Source organism: Chlorocebus sabaeus, chromosome 26 (assembly GCF_047675955.1).
Source record: "Chlorocebus sabaeus isolate Y175 chromosome 26, mChlSab1.0.hap1, whole genome shotgun sequence".
Taxonomy (NCBI): Eukaryota; Metazoa; Chordata; class Mammalia; order Primates; family Cercopithecidae; genus Chlorocebus; species Chlorocebus sabaeus.
Window position 1 is genome coordinate 42,039,429 of NC_132929.1, and position 18,618 is coordinate 42,058,046.

The 18,618-nt window shown below is 45.2% G+C and overlaps 1 protein-coding gene across 1 annotated transcript in view; it reads left to right on the forward strand.

Moving 5' to 3' along the window:
- Positions 1-4,315: 4,315 nt before the first annotated feature.
- The window catches only part of MAP2K1 (mitogen-activated protein kinase kinase 1), a 110,102-nt gene continuing 95,799 nt past the window's right edge, over positions 4,316-18,618 (forward strand). The window contains exon 1 of the mRNA XM_008016184.3: positions 4,316-4,887. Coding sequence (XP_008014375.1) covers positions 4,808-4,887 — 80 coding nt within the window. The 5' untranslated portion in view covers positions 4,316-4,807. The remainder of the gene's footprint in view (positions 4,888-18,618) is intronic.

Below are 18,618 nucleotides of genomic sequence, written 5' to 3' on the forward strand. Positions count from 1 at the left end.
TAATCAGCCAAGGGCAGAACTGGAATTAATCTCAGGTCTTTCTCTCTCAAGTTCAGGTTTTTTTGTTTTATTTGATTTTTGAACCTAAGATATAGAGGTCTGAGTTGAATGTACTCCTCAATTCATGGTATGTTTTCATCAGTGGTTGTCCTTGTATTTCTTTTTCTGTGTTTTCCAGGTTGGGGTGCAAGATCATGGCTCACTGCAGTCTCGACTTCGGTTCAAGCGATCTTCCCATCTCAGCCTCCAGAGTAGCTGGGACTGCAGGCACGTGCCACCATGCCTGGCTAATTTTTGTATTTTTTGTAGAGATGGGGTTTCATCACATTGCCCAGGCTAGTACTGAACTCCTGGACTCAACTCATCCACCTGCCTCAGCCTCCCACAGTGCTGGGATTACAGGAGTGAGCCACCACACCTGGCTTATATTTCTTGGATCTTCACATTTGTGATCTAACTACACTGTGTACAAATGGGATGAACCAGTATTTGCCAATATTCGAACATTTTTGACCTACAAATAGAGCAACCTGATACGGTTCGACCAAATATGTATGTTACAGTTATTATTATACATGGTGGTCACTGATTCATATACATTTAGTTCAGTCGTATTCTTGTCTGTATGGTCAGCACTTATGTTAGGCCCTCAGGAAAAGCTGACAGAACCGATGGATCACTGCCGGTCTGAAAAGGAAATGAGGAAAACAAATTCTCCTACCTTGAACTATTCTGCAAACTTTAACCAGGGGTAAGTGTTTATCTGGGCTTCTTGGACCATGATAAGGGCTTAGGGTTTACTCAGTAGAGGCCAACCCAGCATGCGTAGAATCATAATATTTCAATATTAAAAAGAATGCTCTGTTTTTCACAGAGTGGAAGTGAGGCCTTGAAAATTCCAATTAATTGCTCAAAGTCCTATTCGTTTTTATTTGAACTAGTAAATATAAAATTATACCAGAATTCAGATAGAGTGCCTTGATAATACATTGTTTTGAAAAGTTTCAATTTTTTTTTTTTTTTTTTGAGACAGAGTCTCACTGTGTTGCACAGGCTGGAGTACAGTAGAGTGATCTTGGCTCACTGCAACCTCCACCTCCTGGTTCCAGTGATTCTCTAGCTTCAGTCACCCAAGTAGCTAAGACTACAGGCACCCACCACCACGCTCAGATACTTTTTGTATTTTTAATAAAGACAGGGTTTCACCATGTTGGCCAGGCTGGTCTCGAACTCCTGACCTCAGGTAATCCTCCCATCTCAGTCTCCCAAAGTGCTGGGATTACAGGTGTCAGCCACCACCATGCCCGACCTTCAATTAACTTTTTAATGTTTATTATTTTACTCTGATACTAAAAATTATGCATGTTTAGCATGAATAAGGATACAATCACTTCTATACACACATGCATACATTTACATCTATGCCTCTATATTAAAAACTATGGGAAAAAGAAATGGGGAGATGTAGGTCAAAGAATACAAACCAGCAGATACGTAGGATGAAGAAGTCTAGAGGTCTAATGTACAACATGAAGACCATAGTTCATAACATTGTATTGTGTCTGAGTTTTTTGTTAAATAAGTAGATTTTAGCTGCTCTTGTCATACTTTACACAAGCCTTTATGTGACAGTACAGATATGTTAATTCATTTCACTATAGTAACCATTTTACTATCTATATATATCCCATAACATCATGTTATAAACCTCAAATACACACAATGAAATTTATTTTTATTTATTTTATTTATTTCTGAGACAGAGTCTCGCTCGCTCTGTTGCCCAGGCTAGAGTGCAGTGGTATGATCTCAGCTCACTGCAACCTCCGCCTCCCCGGTTCAGGCAATTATCCTGCCTCAGCCTCCTGAGTAGCTGGGATTACAGGTGCCCACCACCATTCCTGGCTGATTTTTGTAATTTAGAAGAGACAGGGTTTCACCATGTTGGCCAGGCTGGTCTAGAACTCCTGACCTCAAGTGATCTTCCAGCTTCCGCCTCACAAAGTGCTGGGATTACAGGTGGTAGCGACCACTGCATCATCCATCCCAGTATAATTTATTTTTTAAAAAACTATGAGTTCAGGCCAGGCGCAGTGGCTCATGCCTGTAAACCCAGCACTTTGGGAGGCTGAGGTGGGCGGATCACCTGAGGTCAGGAGTTTTGAAACCAGCCTGGCCAACATGGTGAAACCCCGTCTCTACTAAAAATACAAAATTAGCTGGGCGTGGTGGTGCATGCCTGTAATCCCAGCTACTCAGGAGGCTGAGGTAGGGGAATCACTTGAACTCGGGATGCGGAGGTTGCAATGAGCCGAGGTCACGCCATTGCACTCCAGCCTGGGCAAAAAGAGCGAAACTCCACTGAAAACAAACAAACAAACAAAAACCCAAAAAACAAAACAAAACCAACTATGAGTTCACACTGATACCTCCAAATCCAATACAATAGCATAGGGTATTCTCCCTTCCCATACTTCTAACTTCATTCTACCACAGTGAGAAAGCTGGCTCTGTCATGCTTAATACATTTAGTGACTTAATCAATCAGCCTGAATGCAACTAACCTCCCATCTAAGCTTCTAGGCCTTTCCCACTTGGATGCCTTGTTCTCTGGTCTTGGGCTCTAGGGCTAAGACTGTGTAGGGCTGCCTCCCAGGTGTTCAAGCCCTCTTTACCTTCTCAGGTTCCTCAGCTTCCTTACCTGGTAGGTCACTGACACCTGGCTGTGGACAACCAGGTGTAGATGTTCCTTTGTTCGGTACACCTAATGTCTTTGGCACTGAGTATTTTAGGATGGAAAAGGGGAAGAGGAACACTGAATGTGCACTTCGGAATGGGTATTGTGCCTCTTATTTTATTAAGTTCTTTATTCACATCTTATTTCTTTAGTAATTCGCAGAACAGGAATTTTTGGATTAAAGTTTTTTTGTTTTGTTTTGTTTGTGTTTTTTTTCTGAGACAGAGCCTCACTCTGTCGCCCAGGCTGGTGTGCAGTGGTGCAATCTTGGATCACTGCAACCTCCGCCTCCCGGGTTCAAGCAATTGTCTGCCTCAGACTCCCAAGTAGGTGGGATTACAGGCGCCCACCACCACGCCCAGCTAAGTTTTTGTATTTTTAGTAGAGACGGGGTTTCACCATTTTGGTCAGGCTGGTCTTGAACTCCTGACCTCGTGGATCCACCCGCGTCGGCCTCCCAAAGTTCTGGAATTACAGGCGCGAGCCACTGCGCCCGACCTGGATGAAAGTTTTTCAAAGGGAGTCTTGCTCTGTAGCCCCAGCTGGTGTGCAGTGGTGTGATCATAGCTCACTGCAGCCTCAAACTCCTGGGCTCAAGTGATCCTCCAGCCTCAGCCTCCTCAGTAGCTTGGACTACTGGTGCACACAACCATGCCCACCTAATAGAGATGAGAGTCTCGCAATGTTGCCCAGGCTGGTCTCAAACTCCTGGGCTCAAGTGATCCTCTTGCCTGGGCCTCCCAAAATTGAGATTACAGGCGTAAACCACCGCTCCTGGCCCGAAACAGTGTTTTCAAGGCTTTAAAAAATATGCCAATATGGTGAAAACCTGTCTCTACAAAAATACAAAAAGTAGTCGGGCATGACAGCAGGTGCCTGTAATCCCAGCTACTCTGGAGGCTGAGGCAGGAGAATCGCTTGAACCTGGGAGACCGAGGTTGTAGTGAGCTGAGATCGCGCCACTACATGCCAGCCTGGGCGACTGAGGGATACTCCGTCTTAAAAAAAAAAAAAAAAAAAAAAAAAAAAAAAAAAAAAAAAATTCATCAATCTGCTCTCAAAAACTGTTGCAACAATATACAATCTCATCAGCACTGAGTATCCACTTCCTTGCACCCTTCTCAGTAGTATTACCATTAAACAAACAAACAAACAAAATATATATGCGACAGTTTGTTGGGCTCAAAGGAGTCTCTCGACAAGTTTCCTATCCCCCACGCTGCCTCTCCTCTGAACACAGGAAGGGTTCCTTTTCCTTATTTATTTTGTTATTTCATTTCCGTCAACACGACTCGGCTTGGGGACAGGGGTCGGGGGTAGGCCGGCTACCGCAGAGGTGGAGGCCGCGCAACACCTGGCCTGGAGGAGCTCACCACGCAGCGACATAGACCTCTTCCCTGCTGGGTCCACCTGCGAGCCTCGGGGCGATAGAGGGCGCCTTGGAGCCCGCAACGGACCCCGCCCCCAGGGCAGTGCGCCGCGCTCCCGTGACGTATTTCCGCGTCATCTGCCGCCGAGGCTTGCCCCCATTGGTTGTCTGCGAGGCAATAGGGGCGGAGCCGAGTGGGAGTGTGGAAAGGGCCGCATCCCGGGTGGGGGGCGAGGCTTCCCCTTCCCCGCCCCTCCCCTGGCCTCCAGTCCCTCCCAGGGCCGCTTCGCCAAGCTGCTGGGAGCACGGCGGCGGCGGCGGCACTTTCTCCGGCAGGAGCTGGAGCTGGGCTTTGGTGCACGCGCGGCTGGGCCGCCCGAGCCGGAGGGACTGGTTGGTTGGGAGAGAGGGAGGGAATCCCGGGCTGCCGAACCGCACGTTCAGCCAGCTCAGCTCCTGCAGGGCAGCCCTTCGGCTCTCTGCGCGCGGAGCCGAGTCCCGGGCGGGTGGGGCGGGGGTCCACTGAGACCGCTACCGGCCTCTCGGCGCTGACAGGACCGCGCGGGGCGCACCCTCTGAAGGCAGCTCCGGGGTTAGCGGCCCGGACCTGGTCCTGCGCAGCGGGCGCGGGGCAGCGCAGTGGGAGGAAGCGAGAGGTACTGCCCTCCCCCGGAGTTGGAAGCGCCTTACCCAGGTCCAAAATGCCCAAGAAGAAGCCGACGCCCATCCAGCTGAACCCGGCCCCCGACGGCTCCGCGGTTAACGGGACCAGCTCTGCGGAGTAAGTATGGGCGGGCGGTGAACCTCGGGGCCCGGCTGGGGAGGCCCGGGCCGGGGAGCAGGAGCGCGCGCCAGGCTCCGCTCTGGTTTGTCACGTACGTCTGGGACTGGCAGGGGGCGAGGAACTCCCGGCCGCCGAGGTATCGGTGACTAAGCACTGATTGTGCCTCTGACTCAGACCAGTTAGCGGATCCCGCGGGTCTCGATTCCCCTCTGCACCCCCTTTCCCGACCGTTTCAGTGATTCCTGGCCACTGTGCAGTCTTCTCCCAAGAAAATAAAAGCTAGCACGTCTCCCCTGCCTCCCCCCAGCTCTGTTCTAAATGTGATCCTCTGGGAGTCTGGCCTGTAATGGGGAGAGGAGGCTACTGTTTTGGAAAGAATTAAGATCGCATCTGTGCTTTGAGACCGGCTCAGGGTATTAAGTGTGGAGCATCATCCTCACCTTCATGCCTGACACCTGTGGGGTCTGAGTGCCTTGTTGCAGGTCAACTGCCTGGCCAGCGGGGGCGTGCTGGAAGTCCGTGTGGACTTCGTGGCTTTTCCTTGCCGACTTTGGAGGTTCCCGGTCCTTGGCTTTCCCGGGAAATTGCTCAAGAAAGCGGCTTTCTTCTTCATCCTACTCTTCATTCATTCATTCATTGAACAAACCATTTTCTCACTATTGATTTCCTAGCTTTCCGTACTTGACTAGGAGCCCCTAAACTCCTGACCTGAGGCATGAACACCGTGACCTAGAAACCACATGCTGGGTGCTCCATCTCTGCAGCTTCCAGCGTTGCTCACAAACGAGCACTTTATTTCATGAAATACTCTTGAGGCTGTTTCCTGGGGGTTTCTGAGTTCCCACAACTCTCTTGGGTTCTAGGTAAGGTACAAGACTATGTGAGGGAAAGCTGCTTGGCTAGCTAGAGAAATAGCCAGAAAAGATTAGGTTATTATTATTATTATTTGCCTTTTTTTGGTTGTTGTTTGCCCAACCTTCAGTAAAGATTAGGTTCTTAATCTTTTTTTACTTGCACACTGCAGGCTTTAGGAAGCTAACTGATGAAATCAGGGTAGGCTTGGACCTTCTGCTCTTTGGTGATTTCTGTAACCTCCCTTCCTTTCTCTAGATTTTTAGAAAATTTTATTTTTAAAAATTTTATACAGATGGGGTCTTGCTATATTGCTTAGGCTGGTCTTGAACTCCTGGGCTCTAGCGATCCTCCCAAAGTGCTGGGATTACAGGCATGAGTTACTCTGCCCAGCCAGCTTTCTCTAGATTTTAATAACCTGGGGACCTGTTGGCTTGATGACTTGTTCCATCCCTGTAATGATCACAAGGTCGATGGTGGACCCATGGTGTGTGTTCAACTGTGTTCTTCAGACCTGCTCCTAGCCGACTCTCTTCCTTAGTCCCCTGTCAATCCTGTGGGGTCTATTTTTGCATGATACTGACTTGTATAGGTAGTTGGATTGCATTATTGCATTGCAAACATTTGTTCTTTTTTTTTTTTTTTTTTTTGAGTCAGAGTTTCACTCTTGTTGCCCAGGCTGGAGTGCAGTGGTGCGATCTCAGCTCACTGCAACCTTTGCCTCCCAGGTTCAAGCGATTATCCTGCCTCAGCCTCCTGAGTAGCCACCACGCCCGGCTCATTTTGTATTTTTAGTATTTTTAGTAGAGACTGGGTTTCTCCAGGTCATTCAGGCTGGTGGCAAACTCCCAGCCTCAGGTGATCCGCCTGCCTCGGCCTCCGAAAGTGCTGGATTACAGGCGTGAGCCACCGTGCCCGGCCTATTTGTTCAGTTTTAGTGTACAGTGTTTCACCCTCTTAAAATAGACTGAAAGTCCTGACTGTTGTTAGGACAAGTTTTGACCACAATGGATTCTGGCTGAATGTTGTGGCCTGATTATCCTTTCCTATTTGATTGGAAGTGGATACTGAGTAGAAGTACCTGTTATTCTGTTGTAACTGTGACACCACAACTGTATTCTCTCAAGGAAGAGGGATTTCATTAAAACAGTAAAAGCAGGATGAGAAGAAACTACCCCAGATTTGGTGGCAGAAAAATTTGGATGGGACTGGGAGGGTCTAAACAGTGGTTAAAAGGTAGGGGCTCGCCGGGCGCGGTGGCTCAAGCCTGTAATCCCAGCACTTTGGGAGGCCGAGACCATCCTGGCTAACACGGTGAAACCCCGTCTCTACTAAAAACACAAAAAACTAGCCGGGCGAGGTGGCGGGCGCCTGTAGTCCCCGCTACTCGGGAGGCTGAGGCAGGAGAATGGCGTAAACCCGGGAGGCGGAGCTTGCAGTGAGCTGAGATCCGGCCACTGCACTCCAGCCCGGGCGACAGAGCAAGACTCCGTCTCAAAAAAAAAAAAAAAAAAAAGGTAGGGGCTCTGGAGTCAGGCTAAGTTTGAAGCCTAGCTCTGTTGTGGGCCTTTTTTTTTTTTTTTTTTTTTTTTTTTTTTTTTTTTTGACTGAGTCTCTCTCTGTTACCCAGGCCAGAGTGCAGTGGTGCGATCTCGGCTCACCACAACCTCCACCTCCCGGGTTCAAGCGATTCTCCTGTTTCAGCCTCCGGAGTAGCTGGGACTGCAGGCACGCGCCACCCCACCCTGCTAATTTTTGTATTTTAATAGAGACAGGATTTTACCATGTTGCTCAGGCTGGTCTCAAACTCCTAACCTGGTGATCCTCCCACCTCGGCCTCCCAAAGTTTTGGGATTACAGCCTGGCGTCTGTTGTGGTTTTGTGACCTGCTTCAAGTCTTTTAGTCTAAGGCTTAGGTTTAGTTTTCTCATCTGCAAAAATGGGGCTAATAGAACCTACTTAGCATGGTTGTGAAGATTAAATGAGGTAGTACGTAGTAAACCTTCCAAATCTGTTGGCTGCTGGTGCTTTTGTTACTGCCTAAGTGTTGGACTGAAGGAAACTGGGAAGTGATTTTCATTCATGATGTTGGATTGTGTGTTAAGGTACCTTTGCTTCTGGACAATCACCTCTCCCTAGTTTAGTGTTTTGTACCATCTGCATCTACCTCTATGACTCATTGCTATATTACAATAGGAGGCATCTTTGTGTAGACTGCCCAAGATAAACAGGGACTGTTTCCCTATATTTCGTAGCACGAATGAGAGGGAAAGCTTTACACATCTTCATCTTTCACTTCTGACAGTGTTTCTCAAGCAAAATGTCCCCTATCTTGGGCTACCAGCAGAAAGAATTCTGTTGCTTTCATGATTTCTGTGATTAGACCAGGGCACAATTTTGAACGTTATCAGACAACGTGAACTAAAGAAGAAGAAAATCCATTTTGACAGTAAAGAGCTCTTGGTACCAAATTGGCAAGGTTGCTTTTCCCTTGGCACCTTTTGCTTACCTCTAACATAGCCCTTACCCAATTCAGAGATGGAGTTGGGTAATACGGGACCTGAAGTTGTAGGGGTCCTCAAAGAAAAATCATGCAAAAATAGCTTTCTTTTGCATATTTTGCAAAAACATGTGAGCATATTACTAGGGTCTTAAGTGTTAGAATAAGATAATATTATTCCTCTGTTTAAAATGTTTTTCTGGTTCTATTGCAGTTATACAAAATCCAAACTTCTTCTTATATTACACTATGAGACTAAGTGATCTGCCTGTTGTCCCCACTGCCCCCTCCCACCAATTTCTTTGACCACATTTCCTGCCACTCCTTTCTTCCACCACTCTAGTCCTCTTTCACTTCCTCTATGGGGTGGTCCATACTCACTGCAGGCCTCTGTACATGCTGTTCCCTTTGCCTGGAATGAATCACCCCTCCTTCCCTAGGTAGGCAGGAAGCAGTTTTCACCTATTTGCCTAAATATCACTTCCTCTGAGATGTTTATAAACATCTCAGAGGAATGTGGTCCCTCTTTGTCATGTCACCTGAGCTTTTTTTTTTTTTTTTTTTTTGATACGGGGTTCTCACTATGTTGCCCAGACTGGTTCTTGAACTCCTGGACTCCAGTGATTCTCCCACCTCAGTCTCTTGAGTAGCTGGGACTACAGGTGGCCACTGCTGTGCCTGGCACTCACCTGAGCTTTTAATAAGACTTGATCATTGTAATTTTTTACTGGGGTGTCCTTAACATTTGTCTCTCCTGTACACTATAAGCACAGCACTGCCTTTTTTTCACTCACCGCTCTGTAAGTACACCCAAAATATTTCCTGGCATATAATAGGTTCATAGATGTTTGTTGAATCAATGAGTGAATGAAATTTCTAATATTTGCACAATGAGTTTAATCAAACTTTTTACGTCTTTTCCTTTTCTTTTCCCCTTTATGCTCATTCCTTTTCTCTCCATTTCCTTTTGTTTTAGTCACCCACTCAACCATTCTAAGGTGTTTATATGGTTTTATAATTCCACCTGTTAGTTTGATTATGTGTATACCCTTGGGAAGTAGAAGGATGATTTCGTATGCATCTGCTTAGGATTCTAAAATGCTATTGTGCCAGAAATCTGCATTTCATAGACAGGATAGAGTAGGTTATGTTGAGGTAACAGCCACAAAATCTCAGTAATTTAACACACTTTCCGGTCAGTGGGAGGCTCTGTAGATTGGAGTCCTTTAGGGATCCAGGCTGATTGAGGCATCGTCTCTGAAATATACCTACATGAGGAGGGAATCTTGTGAAGAGCCACATTCAGGCTCTTAAAGTTTTGCCCAGAAGTGAGCTTTGTCATTTTTGCTGCCATTTCTTTGGCCAGAGCAAATCATGTGGCCATGTTGACCTTCAAGGAGGGCAGTGACCTTGGAAGGGGGAGAACCAGGAGTGTTTGTGTGTGTGTTTTTTTTTTTTTTTTTTTTTTTTTGAGAAAGAGTTTTACTCCCACTGCCCAGGCTGGAGTGTAATGGTGCATGCTACCACGCCCTGCTAAGTTTTGATTTTTTTGTGGAGATGGGGTTTCACCATGTCACTCAGGCTGGTCTTGAACTCTTGGGCTCAAGCGATCTGCCCACCTCATCCTCCCAAAGTGCTGGAATTATAGGTATGAGCCACTGTGCTGGTGAACCAGGAATATTTGAACAGAAGCAGTGACCATCCCTAAATTTTATATCAGTTTCTTCTTTCTTTTCTCTTCTCTTCTCTTCTCTTTTCTTTTCTTTCTGTGACGGAGTTTTGCTCTTGTTGCCCAGGCTGGAGTGCAATGGCACCATCTCGGCTCACTGCGACCTCCGCCTCCCGTGTTCGAGCAATTCTCCTGTATCAGCCTCCTGAGTAGCTGGGATTACAGGCATGTACCACCACGCCTGGCTAATTTTGTATTTTTAGTAGAGACGGGTTTCACTATGTTGGTCAGGCTGGTCTCGAACTCCTGACCTCAAGTAATCTGCCTGCCTCAGCCTCCCAAAGTGTTGGGATTACAGGTGTGAGCCACCGTGCTCAGCCTTAGTTTCTTTTTTTTTTCCTTCCAATTTTGTTTTGTGCTCTATTCATGATGCTATACGATGTGTGTCTAGTTCATTATTTCTCTTGGTCGTAGAGCAGTCATGTGCATCTGCCACATTTTACTTATTGATTTCTCTAGAATTAGACATCTTTGTTGTTTTCCAACCCCTTGCTGCCTCAAACAGTCATGACCATGACCATGACCAAGACCATGACCATCACCATCCTTGCACATCCTTGTCTCCTTTGGATGTTGTGAGTTTCCTGTGGAATGTACTCAGAAGTGGAATTGCTGCGTCTTAGGGTACATTGCCTCTCTTTCCAGGGTAAGACGTATTATTAATCTCTCTCTTTTTTTTTTTTTTTTTTTTTTTTTGAGATGGAGTCTCTCTGTTGCCCAGGCTGGAGTGCAGCATCATAGTCCTGGCTCACTGCAACCCCTGCCCACAAGGTTCAAGCAATTCTCCTGCCTTAGCCTCCCAAGTAGCTGGGATTATGGGTGCCTGCCACCACATCCGGCTAATTTTTGCGTTTTTAGTAGAGACAGGGTTTCACCATGTTGGTCAGTCTGGTCTCTAACTCCTGACCTTGTGATCTGCCCTCCTTGGCCTCCCAAAGTTCTGGGATTACAGGTGTGAGCCACTGTGCCCGGCCATTAATCTCTTCAAAACAATACCGTTAATCCAGTTGCAGTAGTGAGGCAGGGTACCTCTCAAGATCTCACCTTTTCTTTGATCTTGTGCAAGTCCTTTCGCTTTTCTGACTCTTGGTTTCCTTAACTGTAAAGGGGAGGTGATAATTGTGACAATATCTTTACCATGGTGGCCTATGAGGCCCTATCTAATCAGGTCCTTAGTTTTCTTCCAATGTCCTCTTCACTCATGCACTCTTGCCACACTGTCCTCTGTGCTCTTGAGTTGTAGGTTGGGCACATTCTTATCTTAGAATCTTTGCATTTGCCATTCCTGCTGCCTGGAAAGCTTATCTCTCAAATACTGTATGACTTGCTTCCTCACTTTCTTCACCCCTCTGTTGAAATGTCTCTTCACAGAGACCATCTTTGATCACTCTGATACAGAACTCCCTGTCATTTTCTGCTGCTTGATTTTGCCTTATTTTTCTTTGTAGCACAGACTAGTAACTGAGGGTGCGTCGTGTATAAGTATTTATCTTCTTCTGCCACTCCAAGTGTAAGCTTCATGATGGTTGGGGCTTTGCCTTGTTCATTGCTCAGTGTGTAGAACAGATTCTGGCACATGGAAAATACTCAGTAGATATCTGTTGATTAAATGGCTGACTAGATCCTACCCCAGAGGAATACTTTGAAGATGTATAAAATTTCTTTGAAGGCTATAAGGTGCCGAATAACCTTGGGAGGGTTCGCTGCTCGGCCTTAGTAGTGTTCATGATTTTGGATTTTGAACTGTTTCTATGTAACCCTGAAACACTCAGACTTACTTATTGCATTCAGGGTGTAGTTCATAGCATCAGCAATTCTGCCAGGTTTGTAAGGAAAACACATCTGTTAGAGTGTGAAGGCCCTGGAGGATGAAAGGTTGAGACAGATTGATGTACTTTTTTTTGTCTCTTATGACTCTTTCTGAGATGTGCACCATGATAACTAGGAACTTTTTTTTTTTTTTTTTTTTTTTTTTTTTTTAAAGAGACAGGGTCTTGCTCAGGGACCCAGGCTGGAGTGCATTGATGCTCACTATAACCTTAAATTCCTGGGCTCAGGGAATCCTCCTACCTCAGCTTCCTGAGTAGCTGGGACTACAGGCACGTACCACCATGCCTGGCTAATTTTAAAATTGAGAGATAGGGTTTTGCTGTATTGCCCAGGCTGGGCTTAAACTCCTTGCGTCATGCAATCCTTCCTCCTTGACCTCCAAAAAGTGCTGGATTTACAGGCATGAGCCACCGTGTCTGGCCTGATAACTAGGAGCTTTTGAAGTGGTTTCACACTGATTTTGTAGTTTTGAAGTTGGATGCTTCTATTGGATACTTGACGCAGTAACTAATAATGGTGCTGTCTTTTAGAACAGCTTCATGTGAAAAAGGCCTGCTTAAGCCTGTGTCTTTGGGAAGAACATCTCTGCTGCTATTACAGCAGATACAGAAATAGCAAAGAAATTCTTAAAGATGATTTAACCCATGGCAAGGAAATATATGGGACTCTTGTTTGAATGTAAACACTCACAGAATTCCAATTTCACTTATTTATGCACCTTTGAAAGAAAGGAAGAGGATACTGTAGTAGAGTACAGTAGTCCTCCGTTATCTTAGTGGCATACATTCCAAGACCCCTAGTGAATGCCTGAAACCACAGATATCAATCGTACCAAACCCTGCATATACTATGTTTTTTCCTATGCAGTATGTGCCTATGATAAAGTTTAATTTGTAAATTAGGCATAGTAAGAGATTAACAATAATAACTAATAAAAAAATAACAATATATTGTAATAAAAGTTACATGAATGTGGTTACTGTACTTACTGTGGGTAACTGGAATTGTCAAAGCAAAACTACATTTAAGTGGGGACTCCTGTAGCTGTTGGCCCTGTCTTGCCTATCCAGCTTGATTTTCCTGTTTTTCGGTTCACCTGCTGTGGTCCACTTACCACTTTCTTTACTCTCCTCACTGTGCCCCCAGCATACTGCTTCTTAACCTTCTTACATCTGTCTGGTCTTGCTGACATGGTTTTTTTTTTTTTTTGTCTGGAATGCCCTCCTCCACTTTCTTGCATGATTTTCTTTTTTGAGACGGAGTCTCACTCTGTCTCCCAGACTGGAGTGTGCAGTCACATGATCTTGGCTCACTGCAACCTCTGCCTCCTGGGCTCAAGCAATTCTCCTGCCTCAGCCTCCCGAGTAGCTGGGATTACAGGCATACACCACCACGCCTAGCTAATTTTTGTATTTTTAGTAGAGACAGAGTCTCACCATGTTGCCCAACCTGGTCTCAAACCCCTGACCTCAGGTGATCCACCTGCCTTGGCCTCCCAAAGTGCTGGGATTATAGGCGTGAGCCGGGCTTGGCCCTCTTGCATGATTTTATTTTTGTTTTATATTTGCCATTATGCTTTAGCTTCTGTGAAAACAGGGACTGTGATTGTCTGATACTTCTCCACCGTCTGCTGTGGTGCCTGGAATAAAATAAATGGTACCCATCCTTTTTTTTTTTTTTTTTTTTTTTTTTTGGAGATGAGTCTCACTCTGTCACCAGGCTGGAGTGCAGTGGCACGATCTCGCCTCACTGCAACTTCTGCCTCCCAGGTTCAAGCAGTTCTCCTGCCTCAGCCTCCCAAGTAGCTGGACTACAGGTGTGTACCACCACACCTGGCTAATTTTTGTATTTTTAGTACAAAATTTAAGAAGGATGTCCTCGATCTCGCGATCCGCCCACCTTGGCCTCCCAAAGTACTGGGATTACAGGTGTGAGTCACTGTGCCTGGCCCTTTTTTTTTTGTTTGTTTTTGAGATGGAGTTTCACTCTTGTCATCCAGGCTGGAGTGCAATGGCGCAATCTTGGCTCACTGCCACTTCCGCCTCCTGCATTCTCCTGCCTCAGCCTCCCAAGTAGCTATGATTACAGGCACACACCACCATGCCCAGCTAATTTTTGTATTTTTAGTAGAGGCAGGATTTCACCGTGTTGGCCAGGCTGGTCTCAAACTCCTGACCTCAGGTAATACGCCTGCCTCAGCCCCCCAAAGTGCTGGGATTACAGGCGTGAGACACCATGTCTGCCCAGAATGGTACCCATCTTTCAAGATCTTACATAAAGCTTATCTCCCATGTGTATAGTCTTTTCTGAGCAACTCCATGCCATGCACAGTTACATCACTCCTCACTTAGTTATAATACTTTTTTTTTTTTTTTTTGAGACAGAGTTTCACTCTTGTTGCTCAAACTGGAGCGCAATGGCGTGATCTTGGCTCACTGCAACCTCTGTTTCCTGGGTTCAAGTGATTCTCCTGCCTCAGCCTTCCAAGTAGCTATGATTACAGCCGCACACCACCACTGCCAGCTAATTTTTGTATTTTTAGTAGAGACAAGGTTTCACCATGTTGGCCAGGCTGGTCTCGAACTCCTGACCTCAGGTGATCTACCCACCTCGGCCTCCCAAAGTGTTGGGATTACAGGCATGAGCCACCATGCCCGTCCTGTAACACTTCTTAATGATGTGACCTCGGTCATATCACTTAACCTCACTGAGCCTAGTTTTCCTCATTAGTAGAGTAAGGCTGATAATAAGAAACCCATGAGGGAAGTAGGGTGGGAGGGCATCATCCAAAATAACATATACAGAAGCACTTTATGGGGAGGCAAGAGTGGAAAAAGAAAAAAAAAGCACTTTACGATCACTGGAATGCTATGCAAATGGGATGTGTTAAAGATGCCAGCGTTTGATTTCCTCCTTAGAAGTCTGAATGGTTCCTTCTGTTATTAATAGCAAATTGTAAATGTTGATAAATCATGTTGATTTAGATATTTCATATGCTGCTTGTCCTTCACATCTAGCCCAAACCTACATCTAATCAGGCCTTGGAATCTAACTTCCTGTTTATAGCAGATACAGGAATAGAGGAATGAGTTAATGACACCAAGAAGAAACAAATCAGACAAACCTAGGATGTGGAACATTCTCTAAGACAACTGACCTAGTCTCTTAAAAAGTCAGTATAGGCCAGGTGCGGTGGCTCACACCTGTAATCCAGCACTTTGGGAGGCTGAGGTGGGCAGATCACAAGCTCAGGAGTTCGAGACCAGCCTGGCCAACATAGTGAAACCCGATCTCTACTAAAAATACAAAAATTAGTCAGGTGTGGTGGCATGTGCCTGTAATCCCAGCTACTCGGGAGGCTGAGGTGGGAGAATTGCAGTGAGCCAAGAGCATGCCATTGCATTCCAGCCTGGGAGACAGTAAGACTCCATCTAAAAAAAAAAAAGAAAAATAAGTCAGTATAAGGGTGGCCATGGTGGCACACACCTGTAATCCCAGCACTTGGGGAGGCCTGCCAAGTCAGGAGGATTGCTTGAGCCCAAGAGCTAGAGACCAGCCTGGACAACATGGTGAGACCGTGTCTCTACAAAAATACAAAAATTAACCAGATGTGGTGCGTGCGTATAGTCCCAGCTATTTGGGAGACTGAGGTGGGAGGATTGATTGAGCCCAGGTGGCAAGATTGCAGTGAGCGGTAATCGTGCCACTGCACTCTAGCCTGGGGGGAGAGTGGGGCCCTGTCTCAAAAGAAAAGGTGATATCAAGGGAAAAAAGGGAGAGTGGTGCTGTTCTAGGTTAGGAGACTAAGGAGACATGCAGATCAAATGTACTGCATGGGTTGGGCACGGTGGCTCACACCTGTAATCTCAGCCTTTTGTGAGGCTGGGGCAGTAGGATCACTTGAGCTTGGGAGGTCCAAGCTGCAGTTAGCTATGATTGCACCACTGCACACCAGCCTGGGTGACAGAGTGAGACCCTGTCTCAAAAACAAAACAGGAAAACAAATATACTGCCTGAACCCCAATTCTGTACTGGATCAAAAAACAGTTATAAAATGCATTGTTGAGACAGTTGGGGAAATGTTAGTAAAATATTGCTAATTTTTTTTTTTTTTTTGAGACAGAGTCTCTGTCATCCAGGCTGGAGTGCAGTGGTGCGATCTTGACTCACTGCAACCCCTGGAGTCAAGCGATTCTCATGCCTTGGCTTCCGAGTGGCTGGGATTACAGGCACATGCTACCATGTCCAGCTAAGTTTTGTATTTTTAGTAGAGATGGTGTTTCGCCATGTTGGCCAGGCTGGTCTCAAACTCCTGACCTCAAGTGATCCGCCTGCCTCAGCCTCCCAAAGTGCTGAGATTACAGGCGTGAGCCACCGTGCCTGGCTGTATTGCTAATTTTTTTTAACATAAAGATGGTACAGATATTATGTAGGAGAATTCATATTCATACATAATGCACAAAACTTACTCTGAGGTTCAGGAAAAAACCCAAACATACATAAACAGTGGATAAAGCAAATGGAACGGAATGTTCAGTTGTTTTGTTTAGTTAGTTTGAGTTTCACTTTTATTCTTTCAGTTTTTCTGTATGTTTGAAAAAATTTATAATAAATTTAAAAAGTACCCCAAAAGCAAAACTCATTCTAAGTCTTATGTACTTTAATATCAACTAATATTCACTCTCCCATCCCTAGATCCCTTTGTGCTGCTTGTCTACATTGTATGACAAACATCACATTAAATGCAATCTCCCCCCGCCCCCCCCACCTTTTTTTTTTTTTTTTTTAAGTTAGGATCTCACTTGCTCTGTTGTCCAGGCTGCAGTTCAATGGTGCGATCACGGCTTGCTGCAGCCTCACCTTCTGGGCTCAAGCGGTCCCTCCCCAGAGCCTCCGCTCCCCAGTAGCTGGGACTATAGGCACATGCCAATATGCCCAGCTATTTTTTTTCACTCTCGCCCAGGCTGGAGTGCAGTGGCACGATCTCATGTCACTGCACCCTCCACCTCCCAGGTTTAAGCAATCCTGCTGCCTCAGACTCCTGAGTAGCTAGGACTACAGGCATGTGCCACCATGCCCAGCTAATTTTTGTATTTTTAGTGGAGACGAGTTTCACCATGTTGGCCAGGCTGGTCTCAAACTCTTGACCTTGTGATCTGCCTGCCTCAGCCTCCCAAAGTGCTGGGATTACAGGCGTGAGCCACCATGCCCGGCTATCGCCCAGCTCTTTTTGTATTTAATTTTAGATTCAGGGGTAAATGTGCGGGTTTGAGCATGATGCTGAGGTTTGGGCTTCTTGCATAAGTACTTTATTATAAATTACTATATAATTTTTTATTCACTAAATCTACTTTATGAATCTTTTTCTTCTTATTAGGAAACATACTTGTTTAAACCCCTAGGTGTCCAGCATTGCTGATTCGATATATCATTATTGGTAGATTTGAGAACACCAAAATACATTTAAACAAATTAGCAAAAAAACCTTTTCTGCTAGCTTTTCTTTTCCTTTTTTTTTTCTAGAGGGGTTCTCACTATGTTGTCCAGGCTGGTCTCAAACTCCTTGGCTTAAGCGATCCACCTGCCTCAACTTCCTAAAGTGCTGGGTTTAGAGGTGTAAGCCACTGTGCCCAACCACTTTTTCTTTTTTTCTTAACTCCCTCTTTGGAACCTTTTTGCTAGCATTTCTCTATGTGGATATGCCACCACATCACCCTGAAGTATGAATCAAGCAGTGGTGAATCTTTCTGACACATCAAGAAAACAAATCCAGAGAACACAGAGACTAGGGACAAAATGAGGCAAACCTGAGAAGAAAGCGTAGGGTCCCAGTTTTGTTTCTGTTGTTCACTTCCAGAAACTGCCAATTTGGAAAAATCATCCTGGTCTCTTACTGAAACTTGATTGTGTTTTTACTTCGTGTCCTGTGCCCTTGTTGCTCAGAAGCCCAAGAGAGCTGTTTAGAGGCTCACATACCTGTTTGCTAAGTTTTCTTCTTCTCCTCCCAAGATGAATAGTGTTTTGTTTTGAAATAGCAGGTGTTTTCTGAATCCCATGAAGGGCCAAATGCTAAAAGTGCTGATCCTGACTCTGATTTCGCTGTGTAACTCTCAGGGGCATCTTGCTCTGATGTCAGGAAGGGAGTCAGGTTAAGAAGAGGTTACATGGAGGTTGAAGAAAAAATGGACAAGGTAGAAAGACCTTGAACCCCTCCCTTTGAAGAGTTGCCTGCTTAAGGACAATGCTTTAAAATTTTTGAATGTATGAATACCTTCTAAAGAAAAAACCTGTAGACATTACATTCTCCAGTTTAACTTTGTTTGTTCCATTATATACGTTTTTGGATAGCTGAGATCAGTTGATTTTTTCCCGATTTTTACATGTGGACATAATCCTCATTCTTGTCATTTTTATTGGCTGAAGAGTAGAGTCTGATAGGATCTGGCTAAGCAAATGACACTTTGTTGATTATTAGGTGACCTCCAGATTTTTATTATCTAATGATAGGCTTGTAAATGTTTTTGAGTCCATTTATTTTGTTTTGCTTTTAGATGAATTCATCCACCTGATCAGAAGCAATGGACCATGCTACCGCTGTTGTTACATATTAACAGAATATGTTCCAAAAAGAGATTGAACCAATTTACAATGTATATTTCAACTGTTTCCTCAAGCTTCAGGACTCTTTTTTTTTTTTTTTCCAGTTTATTGGTTTTTGATAGTTTAATAGGCAGTATAAGGTCCCCTTTAAAGGTCAATTTGCTTCCCTTTAATTGTTATATTTTTGAATTGCATCAATTCAGTTTAAACTCATATT